This window comes from Chiloscyllium punctatum, chromosome 9 (assembly GCF_047496795.1).
Source record: "Chiloscyllium punctatum isolate Juve2018m chromosome 9, sChiPun1.3, whole genome shotgun sequence".
Taxonomy (NCBI): domain Eukaryota; kingdom Metazoa; phylum Chordata; class Chondrichthyes; order Orectolobiformes; family Hemiscylliidae; genus Chiloscyllium; species Chiloscyllium punctatum.
Window position 1 is genome coordinate 28,574,601 of NC_092747.1, and position 18,178 is coordinate 28,592,778.

The following is an 18,178-nucleotide window of genomic DNA, read 5'->3' on the forward strand; positions in this document are numbered from 1 at the left end:
GTGGTAGGCAAGTTGTTGGAGGGAATCCTGAGGGACAGGATGTACATGTATTGGGAAAGGCAAGGACTGATTTGGGATAGTCAACATGGCTTTGTGCATGGGAAATCATGTCTCACAAACTTGATTGAGTTTTTTGAAGAAGTAACAAAGAAGATTGATGAGGGCAGAGCAGTAGATGTGATCTATATGGACATCAGTAAGGCGTTCGACAAGGTTCCCCTTAGGACACTGATTAGCAAGGTTAGATCTCATGGAATACAGTGAGAACTAGCCATTTGGATACAGAATTGGCTCAAAGGTAGAAGACAGAGGGTGCTGGTGGAGGAGGAGGTTTGTTTTTCAGACTGGAGGCCTGTGACCAGTGGAGTGCCACAAGGATCGGTGCTGGACCCTCTACTTTCTGTCATTTGCATAAATGATTTGGATGCGAGCATAAGAGGTACAGTTAGTAAGTTTGCAGATGACACCAAAATTGGAGGTGTAGTGGACAGCAAAGAGGGTTACCTCAGATTACAACAGGATCTGGGCCAAGGACTGAAGAGAGGCAGATGGAGTTTAATTCAGATAAATGCGAGGTGCTGCATTTTGGGAAAGCAAATCTTAGCAGGACTTGTACACTTAATGGTAAGGTCCTAGGGAGTGTTGCTGAACAAAGGGACCTTGGAGTGCAGGTTCATTGTTCCTTGAAAGTGGAGTTGCAGGTAGATAGGATAGTGAAGAAGGCATTTGGTATGCTTTCCTTTATTGGTCAGAGTATGGAGTACAGGAGTTGGGAGGTCATGTTGCGACTGTACAGGACATTGGTTAGGCCACTGTTGGAATATTGCGTGCAATTCTGGTCTCCTTCCTATCGGAAAGATGTTGCGAAACTTGAAAGGGTTCAGAAAAGATTTATAAGGATGTTGCCAGGGCTGGAGGATCGGAGCTACAGGGAGAGGCTGAACAGGCTGGGGCTGTTTTCCCTGGAGCTTCAGAGGCTGAGGGGTGACCTTATAGAGATTTACAAAATTATAAAGGGCATGGATAGGATAAATAGACAGTCTTTTCCTGGGGTTCGGGGAGTCCTGAACTAGAGGGCATAGGTTTAGGGTGAGTGGGGAAAGATATAAAAGAGACCTAAGGGGCAACTTTTTCACGCAGAGGGTGGTACATGTATGGAATGAGCTGCCAGAGGAAGTGGTGGAGGCTGGTACAATTGCAACATTTAAAAGGCATTTGGATGGGTTTATGAATAGGAAGGGTTTGGAGGGATATGGGCCAGGTGCTGGCAGGTGGGACTAGATTGGGTTGGGATACTTGGTCGGCATGGACAGGTTGGACCGAAGGGTTTGTTTCCATGCTGTACATTTCTATGACTCTATTCTTCCTTTTATTAATGCTATCCTCATGATTCTTACAGTCTCCAGTTTCCACCTCACTGTCTACTTGTCTTCTCTTCTGGTTCCCAGTCCCCTGCCACGTTAGTTTAAAACCTCTCCAACAGCAGTAGCAAAAACTCCCCCAAGGACATTGGTTCCAGTCTGGTGCAGATGTTGACCGTCCATTTTGTAATAGTTCCACCTTCCCCAGAACTAGTCCCAATGTCCAACAAATCTGAACCCCTCCCACCTACGCCATCCCTCAAGCCACGTGTTCAGCCTGCCTATTTTTTCGTTTCTACACTGGCAGCAATCCTGAGATCACTACCCTTGAGGTCCTCCTCTTTAACATCTCTCCTAGCTTCCTGAATTCTTCTTTCAGGACCTCATCTTGTTTTTTTTTTTACTTATATCGTTGGTGCCTATATGCACCAAGACAACTGGCTGTTCACCCTCCCCTTTCAGAATGCTCTGCAGCTGATCTGTGACATCCCTGACCAGAGCACCTGGGAGGCAACATACCATCTAGGAGTCCCATTTTCAGCCACAGAACTGCCTATCTACTCCCCTCACAATAGAATCCCCTATGACTATGGCCCTACGAATCTTTTTCCCACCCTTCTGAACAGCAGTGCCTGCCACAGTGCCATGACATTGGCAACTGCTGCCCTCTCCTGGTGAGCCATCTCCCCCAACCTGTTTTGGAGGGCGATAACTGCAGGGGACACCTGCAATGCCTTCCTCCTTCCTTTTGGTCACCCATTCACTGTCTCCTTCAGCAATTCTAACCTGTGGTGTGACCAGATGAATTTAGGACATCTGGTTGGCATGGTTGAGTTGGACCAAAGGATTTGTCACGATACTATACAATTCTCAGACTCTGACATTCTCTATGATCAAGTGTATTTGCACCAGGGAGAATTTAACTTGAGTGTGGTTGGTAAATAGAAAGAGTTAATTTTTATGGCTAAAATTCACAGCTTGACATTTACAAGAGATTGATCAATACTGGAGTACATACTCAAATCTGTTCAGCTTGTAATGTGGCTCATTTCTGCTTGTTAAAATTGACAAAGGGAACCATTCCCTGCAAACAAAAAAAAGGTACATGTTCCAGACTTCTCCCTTTGAATTATTCAGGAGCTTGGGGAGTCTTGCGTTCTCCATGACAACTTCTCAGCCAATCAGAATCAACATGCCAACCGATCACCATCTTTAGAAAAAGAAATGGTATACTACAGGAGAAATCATTTGAAATGTGCTATGAATCGTGCCACATTTGTGTTTGTCCTGATGAACAAAAAGATTCAGCAAGCCCACTCTCCTTCCAACAGGATTCAAATTATTAGTCAATTCCTCTGATGAATCCTTCTGAGCTAGGGAGTAGAAGGAATGGTCTTATGCTTTCACATGGGGACTTTAAACTTTTCCCTTCCACTATCTGCAATTCCTTTTAATATCAGTCATCCACACAACACTAACTTTATTCCAGAGACTGTTTTCTTAATCCATGGCAACCTCAGATTCCTTCCAACTTCCTGCTCCGATCTTTCAGTTTAGAGTGCAGCCTTGCCAAATGTGAATGAGAACTACAAGTTACAATACAGTGGTTTCACATTCAAGCCTCAAGTATCTTGGAAAATAGGGAACGGTGACTGATTTAGAATGGATGGGAAGTCAAATTCCTTCCCAATCTGTCACATACCTATCCTACACCTTGTCCAAAATATTTGCAGGTGAAAAGTCAATCCCATTTTGTCTGGTGACACCTGTGTGGGCCAGATTTTTAAGTTTCAAATTTCGAGCAACTACAGTATTTTGCATCTTTGTAGAGCTCAACTCCAACTGTTATATAACACACTGCCTGAACATGACTAAATAAAACAGCAACATGTTTGCAATTCGGAATTACCAAGGCCAGTCACACGATTATCATATTTTGTTGAGGTTCAGACAACAAACCAATAAGTATCATCTCACCCACCTATACAGCCTAGAATGTCACAGATACTGATGATCAGCAGGATTCTAGAAGAGGCGGAAGGTTTCTGAAGCGGATACTGACTGAACCTGCGGTAGCCAAGTCTCCGTTTTGGTAAGACCTGGGCGAGGGTTCCAATCAGACTGAAACTGGCGCTAGCAACGCAGATGGCGTTAAAGAAGACGGGCTGAAAGCCCAGCACAAAATCCGTTGCCGCATCCCTGGTGGGGCAACAAAAGGTTTCCAAGCGAGGTGAAGCCATAGCTGAAGAATAGTAACAGGCAGGCGCTTGGAGACAAAGAGGGATCTTAAAACGCTTGGCTTCTGGGGTCACGGGATGAAGATCATGTGCGTTCACTCAAACCTCAGCAATGTCTTCATTCGCCCTCCAAAGCGTCCTTTTTAGTACATCGAACGTAAGAAACTTGTAACAGATCACAGTCCCATTCACCTTTCTGTAACGGACTGAGGAAGAGGAATATATTGTTACGCACAAGCAGTTCCTTAAAAGCTAAGGCTAGTTGGATAACACAGAACATGAGACCGCATCGGTCATGAAGCAAGATTTCAGTTAGTGTTAATCACGGTTTAATATTCCAATTTGAAACTATTTTTTTAAAGTTCTCCACTGGAAGTGCGTATGCTTAATCCAGATCATGTTACATCCCCTCTGCCTTAGGAGAATTCTTATTTTTTGAAATGTTTTTACCGTTTCAGTAGTTATCTTGGAGTAAATAGTGACAAAGGAAATAATTCATTTTTAAAGTAACGCGTGGGGAATGTTCAAATCTGGAATTTTCCCAGAAAATAATTAACCAGCAATGAGTCTTTTACCAAGCCAAAGGTTAACAAAGGTCTTGTGCCTGTCACAAGCTCTGTCACTACAACCTATCCGTAAGACCTCACAATGATGAAATGAGGAATGCCTTTGTAACCGTGCCCAGGGAATAAACTAACCTTTGAACTTTGTTATCAGCAATCTTTAGTGATCCTGTTTGTGCCAAGCATCAGGCTTTGCTGACAAACCTTGTGACTAGAAATACTGGCTTTTTAATACTTCCATTATTGTCAATGAACCAGTTACAAATGGTGGAATGTTGGATGGGAGCCAAAGCAACATTTGCTAATAATGGAATATGGGGAGAAAGTGAGGACTGCAGATGCTGGAGATCAGAGCTGAAAATGTGTTGCTGGAAAAGCGCAGCAGGTCAGGCAGCATCCAAGGAGCAGGAGAATCGACATTTCGGGCATCTGGATGTGGTGGAGGCTAGTACAATTGCAACATTTAAGAGGCATTTGGATGGGTATATGAATAGGAAAGGTTTGGAGGGATATGGGCCGGGTGCTGGCAGGTGGGACTAGATTGGGTTGGGATATCTGGTCGGCATGGATGGGTTGGACTGAAGGGTCTGTTTCCATGCTGTACATCTCTATGACTCTAAATGGAGAACTATCTCATATCCCATGGGATCGACAAGGATAGAAGCACAAACTAAGCATATACTGATTATATCAACATATTCATTGTGTAAATTGAATAAAAATGAGTCTTTCTTATGTTTACCCATACCAAGCAGTCATTCCTCATGTGTTAATTTGAAATGTGAGTGTTTATAGATCATTGATCTTCATCAAGTCTAATTCAATTTTTTCCCTGAGGTAGGGGAGAGGTTGAGGGTGAAAGGGAAAAAATGTAAAAAGGGATATAAGGGGCAAATGTTTTCACTCAGAGAATGGTGCATGTGTGGAATAAGGTGCCAGAGGAAGTGGTGGAGGCTGGTACAATTGCAACATTTAAAAGGCATTGGATGGGTATATGAATAGGAAGGGTTCAGCGGGATATGGTAAAAACAATGATTGCAGATACTGGAAACCAGATTCTGGATTAGTGGTGCTGGAAGAGCACAGCAGTTCAGGCAGCATCCAAGGAGCAGCGAAATCGACGTTTCAGGCAAAAGCCCTTCATCAGGAATAAAGGCAGAGAGCCTGAAAGGTGGAGAGATAAGCTAGAGGGGGGTGGGGGTGGGGTGAAAGTAGCATAGAGTACAATAGGTGAGTGGGGGAGGGGATGAAGGTGATAGGTCAGGGAGGAGGGTGGAGTGGATAGGTGGAAAAGAAGATAGGCAGGTAGGACAAGTCATGGGGACAGTGCTGAGTTGCAGTGGGAGAGGAACTCCCTGAGATTCTTGTAGAGAGAGGAGGAAAACTTCTTCAAGGCAGGCATCCTTGCAAGAGGATTCGTAGTAGGGTTAAAATCAACGAGGTAAAAACAATGACTGCAGATGCTGGAAACCAGATTCTGGATTAGTGGTGCTGGAAGAGCACAGCAGTTCAGGCAGCATCCGAGGAGCAGTAAAATCAACGTTTCGGGCAAAAGCCCTTCATCAGTGGGATATGGGCCAAGTGCTGGCAAATGGGACTAGGTTAGGTTAGGATATCTGGTCGGCATGGACGAGTTGGACTGAAGGGTCTGTTTCCATGCTATGACTCCATCCTTGTCCCAACAACCATGCACTTTCTAACAGAGTGTCTGGAGACGGGGTTAGGAGGGTGAGCACTGGGGAGGGTTTTGAATATCAGGGATGAGACCAAACATCAGGACACTCTCTTGGTTCTTATGACCCACAGGCTAAACAGCATTTGCTGGTTTTAAGTTGTTTGCACCTCCTTCCAATTGCCAAGGTTCCCAAGGCACAGTAAACACAGCCAAAGAGCTTAAACTTTAAAATAGAGGCAAAAGCTGTGGTATATGACATCACTACAATATTGAGATTCATGCTCTGTCTCTGAAGACCATGTTAGTCAGCCACCTTTGAGCACACCTATGCTAAGTCAGATTTCTACTGTTTTTTTAAAAATAAGCTCATTCAGATGTTATCCCTCAATCCACTCCCAATGAGGGATTGTGTAAAAGCTAACATCCTCCCAATATCTCAAATTATCCCTCAGGTAATTCAAAAGTCAACATTGTAGTGATTGTAATGAGGTTAGAATATGAATTCCCTCAGTGGAGCTGTTACTAGAGTCCAATTAGGGAGCCCTGACTGACAGACAACAGGACTCTGGGGCCTGACTCTGAAGAGATAGTACTAAAGTCAAGGACTGTTCATGCGTAAATAAAGGGTAACTCGGTGACTGGATACTAGCCTCTGTGGAGTTATTTCAACTGTGAAGATTTTCAATGAAACTCGCATCACTGAATAAAATAATGAATGGCTGTTAATCTACTTCACCAGCTTTTGTGACAAGTACCCTTTTAGGATGGCACTGTTGGTTTGATTGTGCAATGGTGCATTCATAAGCTGAAAAAGTCTCCTTCCATGTGGATTATTTCCAGAGTGAATGGTTCTGAGAACACTACAAATTCACATTGGTAATTGGAACAATAACATTTTTGAGACTGTAAATTGTGAAGTAGAATGCCTGATGGGCATTAGAGAACATGTGATGAACTCAGGATTGCTTTCCTATAGGCCTTGTACTGAAAGGCGAGACTAGATTCAGTGTAGCCTTGGCAGTACGGACTTGATGGGCTGTATTCTATCATTCCATAAATCATCATTGTACAAAAATCCATACACAGCACCTATAGAAAATGGGGAGGATACCTTGATTGGTTTATCAGATTAGATGAACTAGATATCAAATATCAAACATAATCTAAACATCCACAAATGATAAACATGGTAAGATCATATTATATTCAGATGCTATTACTGATATGGAAAGGTTGAGTATAGTTTATGCTTCATGCATTAATTTAGAATTTTTCAGTTAGAGTTAACTTGAACTGAGGTACTATATGCACAAAAGTATTTAGAATTCATTGTTCAATATGAAAATTCACGCCATAAAATCAATGGATAATATTAACTGTTAGAAATAATTATACTCTGTTTTTCAATTTTCTTTTACAATTTAGGGCTTGCTGTTTTAAATTGATCAATAATTGTAGGTCATGTACTTTCCCTCTTCTCTCAAAGCCATTACTAAGGCAACCCTACAATGATTATTCATGTGTGAACCATGACTGTAAACTCTTCAAACATGACTGTTCAAGATTCAAGTCCAATTGCATCGTCACTTGTCACCCATGTGGAGACAAACTGATTCTGGAATGGCAGGATTGTCATATGAGGAGACATTGGGTTCCCTGGGGTTATTCACTGGAGTTTAAAATAATGAGAGGGGAATCTCATTGAAATGTATAAAATTTTCTCAGGGCTACACAGACATTGAAACTAGCCACAGAGAAGGTGCAGAAAAAGATCAACGTGAATATATATGAGGTCCAATCAAAAGTCTGATAAATCTGTGGCTACATGTTTTCAAATGTTTGTATCTTCTGCCCTATGGAAGAGAATGGAAGAGAATGTAATCGGGATGGTAGGGGTCTTGATTATGTTGGCTGCTTTCCCAAAGCACGGGGAAGTGTAGACAAAGTTGATGGAAGGGAACTTGGTTTTCAGGATGGACTGAGCTGTTTCACAACTCTCTAATTTGTTGCAGAGCAATTGTCATACCAAGCTGTGATGCATCCATATAGAGTGCTTTCTATGGTGTATCTATAAAAATTGGTAAGAAACATACTGGACATGCCTAATTTTTTTAGCCTTCTCTAGAAGTTAAGTCTTGTGTTGTGCTTTCTTGACTGTAGCGTTGACATGGATGGACCAGGAGAGATTGTTAGTGATATTTATTCAGAGGAACTTGAAGCTTGTGACTACTACCTCAGCATCATTGACAGGAGTGTATCATCTGCTCTGCTTCCTGAAGTCAATAACCAGTTCCTTCATTTTGCAGATATAGAGGGAGAGATTGTTGTCTTTACACTGTGCCATTAAGCTGTCTAACTCTCATCTATACTCTGTCTCATCTCTGTTTGAGATCCGCCCTACTACGGTAGTGTCATCAGCAAATTGCGGGGCAACAGTGTTGAGGGTTATCACAGAGGAGGTGTTGTTGTAACTCCTTACTGACTGTGGTCTGTGGCTCAGGAAGTTGAGGATCTAGTTACAGAGGTGATAGCAGAGTCCTAGGTTTCAGAGTTTGGAGAAGGGTTTTGTTGGAATATTGGTGTTGAAGGCAGAACTAAAGTCAATAAATAGGGTACTCCTGAGTGTCCTTGTTATCCAGATATTACAGGGATGAATTCAGAGATGAAATGGTGCCTGCCATGGACCTACTGTAATGGTAATAATAATTTGCCTTCTTGTTTTTGCTACAAGAGTGGATAACCTCACATTTATTCACATTATACTGCATCTGTCATGCGTTTGACCTCTCATTCAGCTTCAAAAAGCATGGCGTTGGAAAAGCGCAGCAGGCCAGGCAGCAGCTGAGGAGCAGGACAATCAACATTTTAGGCATAAACCCTTCACCACTCATTCAGCTTGTCCATCCCAGATGGCCTCCTTCTTCAAAGACCACAATTTCCTCTCCCATGTGGTCAACGATGCCCTCCACCGAATCTTCATCACTTCCCACATTTCTCTTCTTGGAACCCCACCCCTCCAATCGCAAACAAGGACGGAACCTTCCTGGTCCTCACCTTCCACCCCACAAACCTCTGGATACATCACATCATCGCCCGCCATTTCTGCCACCTACAAACAGACCCCACCACCCTATCTGCATTTCGGAGAGACCATTCCCTCCGTGACTCCCTTATCAGATCCACACCCCCTACCATCCCACCGTGCAATCCCAGCAACCTCCCTTGACACCAGAAGAAGTGCTAAACCTGCACCCACACGTCCCCCCTCACCTCTGTCCAAGGTCCCAAAGGATCCTTCCACATCTGACAGAGATTTATCTGTACTTCCACACACGTCATCTACTGTATCCATTGCACATCTTGTGGTCTCCTCTACATTGGGGAGACAGGATGCCAACTTACAGATCATTTCAGAGAACATCTCTGTGACACCTGCACCAACCAACTCCACCGCCCCATGGCTGAACACTTCAACTCCCCCTCCCACTTTACCAAGATGTGCAGATCCTGGGCCTCCTCCATCATCAAACACTAACCACTTGATGGCTGGAGGAAGAACACCTCATCTTCTGCCTTGGGACCCTGTAACCAAACAGGACCAATGTTTGCTAGTTTCCTCATTTCCCCTCCCCCACCTTATCCCAGTGAGACCCTCCAACTTGGCACCGCCCTCTTGACTTGTCCATCATCCTTTCTACCTATCCACTCCACCTCCTCTTCAACTTATCACTTTCACCCCCAATTTCATCTACCTAGCACATTCCCAGCTACCTTCCACCCAGTCCCACCCCCTCCCATTTATCTCTCCACCTCCTCGGCTCACAAGCCTCATTCCTGATGAAGGGCTTATGCTCAAAATGTTGATTCTCCTGCTCCTTGGATGCTGCCTGACCTGCTGTGCTTTTCCAGCACCACACTCTCGACCCAGATCTCCAGCATCTCCAATCCTCACTTTCTCCTCACATTGAATGGCAGAGTGAGTTCCTTGGGCTGAATGGCTTAAATGGGCTCCTATTTTCTATGTCTTTCTGTGTTTTCTAAACTCTACATCATGCCTCACTGGAGTGGTGGGCTCGAATTCAAACCCACTTTTCCTGGAGTTAATGCAAAAATTTTAAAAATGTTACCAAAGAACATAAGATCTCCACTTTTACATGTCTGATAGAATAAGATTAACATAAAATATGGACCAGTTTTTTGTATTTAATAAGGATTACTATTTGTTAACTAGATTTAACTACAGCTAAACAAACTGTTGACATACAACTATAATAGTTAAAACTTTGACCTTCTTCGAAAACCCTTCCACATACACATACAGATGAACAAAAATCTTTTGTGCTATGGATAGAGGGAAAAACAACTGGGGAAGCATTACAATGGTGCCAGTCCTCAGGATTTGATGAGGTGATCCTTTTGTTTCTCGCGTCCTTTAGTTCTCTGATCTTGTCCTTCAGTTTGTCTCACAACTTCACGGGAGGCACAAAACAACTGATGTACAAATTATACAGTCTCTGACTTATTGGTTAAAAGCAAAAGTTTACAGAAACTGGTGGCAGAAAATAAACTGACTTTCTTCAGGCTTTAGATATTTTAATGGAAAGTCTTATGACCTGCCCTTTCAGTCATCTGAAAGCTTCATTTGACCTTGTCATAGAGTCACAGAGATGTACAGCATGGAAACAGACCCTTCGGTCCAACCCGTCCGTGCAGACCAGGTATCCCAACCCAATCTAGTCCCACCTGCTAGCACCCGGCCCATATCCCTCCAAAGTCTTCCTATTCATAATACCCATCCAAATGCCTCTTAAATGTTGCAATTGTACTAGCCTCCACCACATCCTCTGGCAGCTTATTCCATACATGTACCACCCTCAGTGTGAAAAGGTTGCCCTTTAGGTATCTTTTACATCTTCCCCTCCCACCCTAAACCTATGCCCTCAGTTCTGGACTCCCTGACCCCAGGGAAAAGACTTTGTCTATTTATCCTATCCATGCCCCTCATAATTTTGTAAACCTCTATAAGGTCGCCCCTCAGCCTCCGATGCTCCAGGTAAAACAGCCCCAGCCTGTTCAGCCTCTCCTAGTGGCTCAGATCCTCCAACCCTGGCAACATCCTTGTAAATCTTTTCTGAACCCTTTCAAGTTTCACAACATCTTTTTGATAGGAAGGAGACCAGAATTGCACGCAATATTCCAACAGTGGCCTAACCAATGTCCTGTACAGCCGCAACATGACCTCCCAACTCCTGTACTCAATACTCTGACCAGTAAGGGAAAGCATACCAAACACCTTCTAAACTATCCTATCTACCTGCGACTCCACTTTCAAGGAGCTATGAACCTGCACTCCAAGGTCTCTTTGTTCAGCAACACTCCCTAGGACCTTACCATTAAGTACTGGATTAGTGGTGCTGGAAGAGCACAGCAGTTCAGGCAGCATCCAACGAGCAGGCTCATTGGATGCTGCCTGAACTGCTGTGCTCTTCCAGCACCACTAATCCAGTATTTGATTTTCAGCATCTGCAGTCATTGTTTTTACCTTACCATTAAGTGTATAGGTCCTGCTAAGATTTGCTTTCCCAAAATGTAGCACCTCACATTTATATGAATTAAACTCCATCTGCCACTTCTCAGCCCATTGGCCCATCTGGTCCAGATCCTGTTGTAATCTGAGGCAACCCTCTTTGCTGTCCACTACTCCTCCAATTTTTGGAGGCATCTGCAAACTTACTAACTGTACCTCTTATGCTCGCATCCAAATCATTTATGTAAAAGACAAAAAGTAGAGGGCCCAGCACCAATCCTTGTGACACTCCACTGTTCACAGGCCTCCAGTCTGAAAAACAACCCTCCACCACCACCCTCTGTCTTCTACCTTTGAGCCAATTCTGTATCCAAATGGCTAGTTCTCCCTGTATTCCATGAAATCTAACCTTGCTAATCAGTCTCCATGGGGAACCTTGTCGAACGCCTTAATGATGTCCATATAGATCACATCTACTGCTCTGCCCTCATCAATCTTCTTTGTTACTTCTTCAAAAAACTCAATCAAGTTTGTGAGACATGATTTCCCACGCACAAAGCCATGTTGACTATCCCGAATCAGTCCTTGCCTTTCCCAATACATGTATATCCTGTCCCTCAGGATTCCCTCCAACAACTTGCCCACCACCGAGATCAGGTTCACCGGTCTATAGTTCCCTGGCTTGTCTTTACCGCCCTTCTTAAACAGTGGTATCACGTTTGCCAACCTTCAGTCTTCTGGCACCTCACCTGTGACTATCGATGTTACAAATATCTCAGCAAGAGGCCCAGCAATCACTTCTCTAGCTTCCCACAGAGTTCTCGGGTACACCTGATCAGGTCCTGGGGTTTATCCACCTTAAACCGTTTCAAGACATCCAGCACTTCCTCCTCTGTAATCTGGACATTTTGCAAGATGTCACCATCTCTTTCCCTATAGTCTATATCTTCCATAGCTTTTTCCACAGTAAATACTGATGCAAAATATTCATTTAGTATCTCCCTCATTTTCCGTGGCTCCACACAAAGGCCGCCTCGCTGATCTTTGAGGGGTCCTATTATCTCCCTAGTTACCCTTCTGTCCTTAATATATTTGTAAAAACCCTTTGGATTCTCCTTAATTCTATTTGCCAAAACTATCTCACGTCCCTTTTTTGCCCTCCTGATTTTCCTCTTAAGTATACTCCTACTTCCTTTATACTCTAAGGATTCACTCGATCTATCCTGTCTGTACCTGATATATGCTTCCTTCGTTTTCTTAACCAAACCCTCAATTTCTTTAGTCATCCAGCATTCCTTATACCTACCAGTCTTCCCTTTCACCCTGACAGGAATATACTTTCTCTGGATTCTTGTTATCTCATTTCTGAAGGCTTCCCATTTTCCAGCCGTCCTTTTACCTGTGAACATCTGCCTCCAATCAGTTTTCAAAAGTTCTTGCCTAATACCATGGACGGCACGGTGGTTAGCACTGCTGCCTCACAGCGCCAGAGACCCAGGTTCAATTCCTGCCTCAGGTGACTGGCTGTGTGGAGTTTGCACATTCTCCCCGTGTCTGCGTGGGTTTCCTCCCACAGTCCAAAAAAAAATGTGCTGGTCAGGTGAATTGGCCATGCTAAATTGCCCATAGTGTTAGGTAAGGGGTAAATGTAGGGGTATGGGTGGGTTGCGCTTCGGCAGGTCGGGGTGGACTTGTTGGGCCGAAGGGCCTGTTTCCACACTGTAAGTAATCTAATCTAATCTAAAAAACAAACTGTCAAAATTGGCCTTTCTCCAATTTAGAACTTCAACTTTTAGATCTGGTCTATCCTTTCCCATCACTATTTTAAAACGAATAGAATTATGGTCGCTGGCCCCAAAGTGCTCCCCCACTGACACCTCAGTCACCTGCCCTGCCTTACTTCCCAAGAGTAGGTCAAGTTTTGCACCTTCTCTAGTAGGTACATCCACATACTGAATCAGAAAATTGTCTTGTACACACTTAAGAAATTCCTCTCCATCTAAACCTTTAACACTATGGCAGTCCCAGTCGATGTTTGGAAAGTTAAAATCCCCTACCATAACTACCCAATTATTCTTTCAGATAGCTGAGGTCTCCTTACAAGTTTGTTTCTCAATTTCCCTCTGACTATTGGGAGGTTTATAATACAATCCCAATATTGTGATCATCCCTTTCTTATTTCTCAGTTCCACCCAAATAACTTCCCTGGATGTATTTCCAGGAATATCCTCCCTCAGCATAGCTGTAATGCTATCCCTTATCAAAAATGCCACTCCCCCTCCTCTCTTGCCTCCCTTTCAATCCTTCCTGCAGCATTTGTATCCTGGAACATTAAGCTGCCAGTCCTGCCCATCCCTAAGCCATGTTTCTGTAATTGCTATGATATCCCAGTTCCATGTTCCTAACCATGCCCTGAGTTCACCTGCCTTCCCTGTTAGGCCCCTTGCATTGAAATAAATGCAGTTTAATTTATTAGTCCTACCTTGTCCCTGCCTGCCCTGACTGTTTGACTCACTTCTGTTCTCAGCTGTACTCGTCTCAGACCGATCTCTTTCCTCACTATCTCCCTGGTCCTACCCCCTTTGCAGTTCTAGCAAATTTCCCTGCCAGCATATTGGTCCCCTTCCAATTTAGGTGCAATCCGCCCTTCTTGTACAGGTCACTTCTACCCCTTGTGCTATGATGTGTTTTAGATAAATTATTCTTACTTGTCCGAATTCATTTTTGGCCCAATTTATTACTAAGCCAGTCAATCATAATTGCTTAAACGAATTGTCTTGCATGCTCTTATTATATCTATTATGTGCTTCTATTCTGTGTGCGTGCGTGTGTGTGATATAATAATTTAAGTAAATTACAGAGTTACAGACCTCAGCTCCAACTTGTTTTGCATTTTCTGGAATGTAGCTGGAGCATTCTTTAACCCGAAAGACATAACTTGACATTGGTATAACCTGTTCAGTGTGACAAAAGTGGAAATTTCCTTCACCGTTTATGTTTATAACACTTGCTAGTACCCTTTCAACTGATCAACCTTAGAAAAGATTGGGGCACTGCCAACCCTACTGGTATAGTCTTCTAACCATGGAATTGGGTATGAATCTGTTTTCACGACTGCATCTATACAAAATTGAGTTAATCCGTCCAGTTTAGGAACTAATATACCAGTGAACTCCAACCCCTTTGAGTAGGTGCAATCAAGTTGTTCTCCAGTATATATCAAGTCTCTATCTCTACCTGAAATTTTTATGATGCTGATTAATAGGAAGTGACTCTCCAACATCCACATGATGCCTAACCAACATAATACATTGAGGTATATATCTACAGATGGCCTTAGACTTCTTGTAAATAATTTTACAGAATCCTCCTATGACCTTTTTCTAACTATGAGATCATGGTGTCTTACTGTCCCAGTATTTCTATGCTGGCTGATCAAATTACAGGATCTTTGATTTGAGAACTATAATCCTCTCCTCCTTATTGCCTCTGTTACCCTCTACTAGTCTTACCCTTGACACACTCACTTAACTTTATTCTCTTACGTCCAGTGATACTGTTTTAGCATGTTTATATGATGTAACTGATTTGTCTTCCTACAATCAGGAGTATTTATCAGATAGGTCACTAAATTAAACCTCCTTGTATGAATCCTTGAATTTCAGTTTCAAAGGTTTACCTTGCAACAGCACCAATACTTCATCTCTTGTTTGAAACATCTTAGCCATTGAACTTTTATCTGGTCATTCTTTCGCTTTTGCTTGTGAAACCTTCAAATGTTCTTGTGTTACAGTACAACAGTATGATAATAATCATGAGAAACATGCACTGTCAGATTTTTCCCTAATCCTTAGGTATTGTATCAATCAGATTACCCAGCCTTGTACCTTAGTTAAACAAACTAACACAGCATTGACAAGGCATAAGCAGCAGCTTAGAAAATGCATTGCTGTGGTTATGTGGTCACATGTAGTCCAGATCTGGGTCACACCACTTCCCCTGAAGGATATACTAACCCAGGTGAGTAGTTATGTCAAGCTAGTAGTTTCATGACCGTCAGAGCTGATACTATTTTTTTATTGCACATTTATTAATTCATTGAATTTAAATGCCGTGGTTCTAAAGAAAGCTCATACTACACTTGAAATATTAACGCTGCTTCCTTCTCCACAGATGCTGCCAGACCTGCTGAGTTTCTCTGGCATTCTCCTTTCTTCCCCCATTGCTGCTTGCTTGATCAAACAGGATAACCACTGTTAAGGAACCTATAATCTATACCCAACATTTTCTGATCCTTGTTCTTCCTATATTATTTTATTCATCATATTATGTCTTCATATATTTTTAAAATGTTGTGTGCCTTAGAGTATTTGTTGACCAAGTTCCCAACCTTAATTAACAACATTTGTAATGATGATTGTCTAACCCATTTTTCGGTATTTCTGTTGCTTGTTCATTGATCTCATTACAGATTTTCATGCATTTCATTTTTACTGCTATGATTTGAGGTAATTATTTGTCAATTATCAATAAACTCTATATACTTTCCAATCTGATTCTGCTTCTCTGAACCCAAATAACTACGTTATTCTATTAACTTTCTCTTTAGGTACTTAAATTTCCCTGCACCAAATTCCCACAGACTTTAATTTTTCTGTGGCTCCTGATGTCGCACTCTGTCAAATGTGGCATTGATGCCAAAGACAGTCACTACCTGGAATTTAATACTTTTGTCCATGCTTAGATCAAGGCGCTACTGAAATCTGGAGCTGGATGGGCCTGGCAAAATCCAGATTGAAATCCAGATTTGTCATCAAATCTTCAGTCACCTTCCCAAAGATGGATGTTTAAATTATGCCCCAAGATTCCAAAATCCAATCAAATTTGAATTTAATATTTTGATAATATTAAAACCAATAAAATGATCTGATGTTTTGGGGTATAAAACCAGACATTTTGAACAGTTAGAGGGAGAAATGCCACACCAACAAGTACAGACTGCCAGCAGAACAGCTATCTGAAAGGAACCTGTCTATAAGAAGTTTGCGCAGCAGAACATTGAAAAGATGACAGAAAAAGATACAAAGAGAAGATTCAACAGCTGACTGGTTTTGAAATTTGAAGTTTTTTGTAAATCTTAATCAGGATTTTTTTTATTAGACTAGTATTGTAGAGTGGGAGGTAAAAGATAGGTTTAAGAAAAAGGAGTTGTAAATAGTTGTTGGTTTCAATATTCTCTGTTGGACTTAAAGAATAAAGTTGTTAATTTTTACTTTAAATAGTGACCACTGATCTTTGCCTCTCAGATTTTAACAGATTACAGCACAGGGTGAATCGTTTCTGTGTGGCTGGTTTAAATTAGCTGGGGGGAGGGGGGGGGGTTACCCCATGTCATTACAAGCTAACAGTTTCATGATCATCATTACTGATACCAGTTTTTCATTGTACACCTAAAAATTAATTCAAATTTCCCAAATTTGAGCTCACAACTGAGAATCTGGGCCTCTGGCTTGCTGGTTCAATAACATGATCACTATGCTCCTGTAACAACAACAGAAATTGCTGGAGAATGTCAGCGGGACTGGCAATATCATTGGAGAGAAAATAGAGTTAATGTTTCAAGTCCTGTGACCTTTCTTCAAACTCTAAAGAAGAGTTTCTGGATTCAAAATGTTAACTTTGTTTTCTCTCTATAGATACTGCCAGACCTGCAGAGTTACACCAGGAACTTCTGTTTTGTTTCAGATTGCAAGAATTCACAGTTCTTTGTTTTATTTTAGTATTTATTTCACCATGCTATTGTTCTTGTTTTGTATTGCTTAGTACAACACTATGCACTCCATTATACATTAGAATACTGTGACAACTTTCAAACACCTTAAATCATGTGCTAGTTGTGAGGTACATTAATTTAAGTGGTCTAAATCAGTTCCCTCATAGTCAGAAATCAACAAAACTGTCAAAATTCAGTAATAATTGATAATTAGTTTATTGTTTTGTTGAAGGAAACCAAAAACTTATGATGGAAGTGTCAAACTAAATGACTGAAAACTAGATTTTAAAAAAAAGTCCAAAGTGATTTTGCAAACGTTTCAACATTTTATTGCACTTCACCAGTACAGCATAAGACTTCAGATAGCTTTTTACATTTACTTTGATTGGTATCCAGATATTCTCTGGTCATCAGTAGCCCGTCTTCCAACACCAGCCTCCCACTGCCCTCCACGTTTCCATTTCTCTGTCTGTAGTGCTGGTATTGGTAATAGTCAATTCCAAGGGCTAAAGTTGTAGTGTCAGTGGACTCAGGAAAATGTTATATTTATTGATCACTGTGTGCTACATTTTGAGCACGTGATCATTTGAACAGTCATGAACAAAGGAATCATTCTGTAGCACGTACAAACTGTTTTATCATGCAACAAAATAGGAATTTCATCCAAATGTATTTTACATCTGAGACATTAACACACAATTGAGTCTTTCTGCAATGAATACAAATGCCATTTGTGATCACTGTGTTTATTCAGTTGAATTGTTATATTTTCATGTTAAATTTCAAAAATATTTGACTAAATAACCTACAATTGGGGAGGGAGGGGGGGGGAATCTTCAAGTGACTCATAGTCTAATTCTCTCATAGAGTTGTAGAGCACAGAAACAGACCTACCCACCACTTAAAGATGTCAAGTTACAATTGGGACTGAACCACTCACCTGGATGGATCTAGCCATGAAATGATGCAAGGACACACAGATATAAATTTGGAGACATAGGTCATTCGGCCCTTCAAGTCTGTTCCACCATTCAATAAGATC

The 18,178-nt window shown here is 42.0% G+C and overlaps 1 protein-coding gene across 1 annotated transcript in view; it reads right to left on the reverse strand.

The window, feature by feature from the left end:
- The window catches only part of gpr143 (G protein-coupled receptor 143), an 88,818-nt gene extending 85,032 nt beyond the window's left edge, over nucleotides 1-3,786 (reverse strand). Inside the window, exon 1 of the mRNA XM_072576603.1 lies at nucleotides 3,343-3,786. Coding sequence (XP_072432704.1) covers nucleotides 3,343-3,601 — 259 coding nt within the window. The 5' untranslated portion in view covers nucleotides 3,602-3,786. The remainder of the gene's footprint in view (nucleotides 1-3,342) is intronic.
- Nucleotides 3,787-18,178: the final 14,392 nt, after the last annotated feature.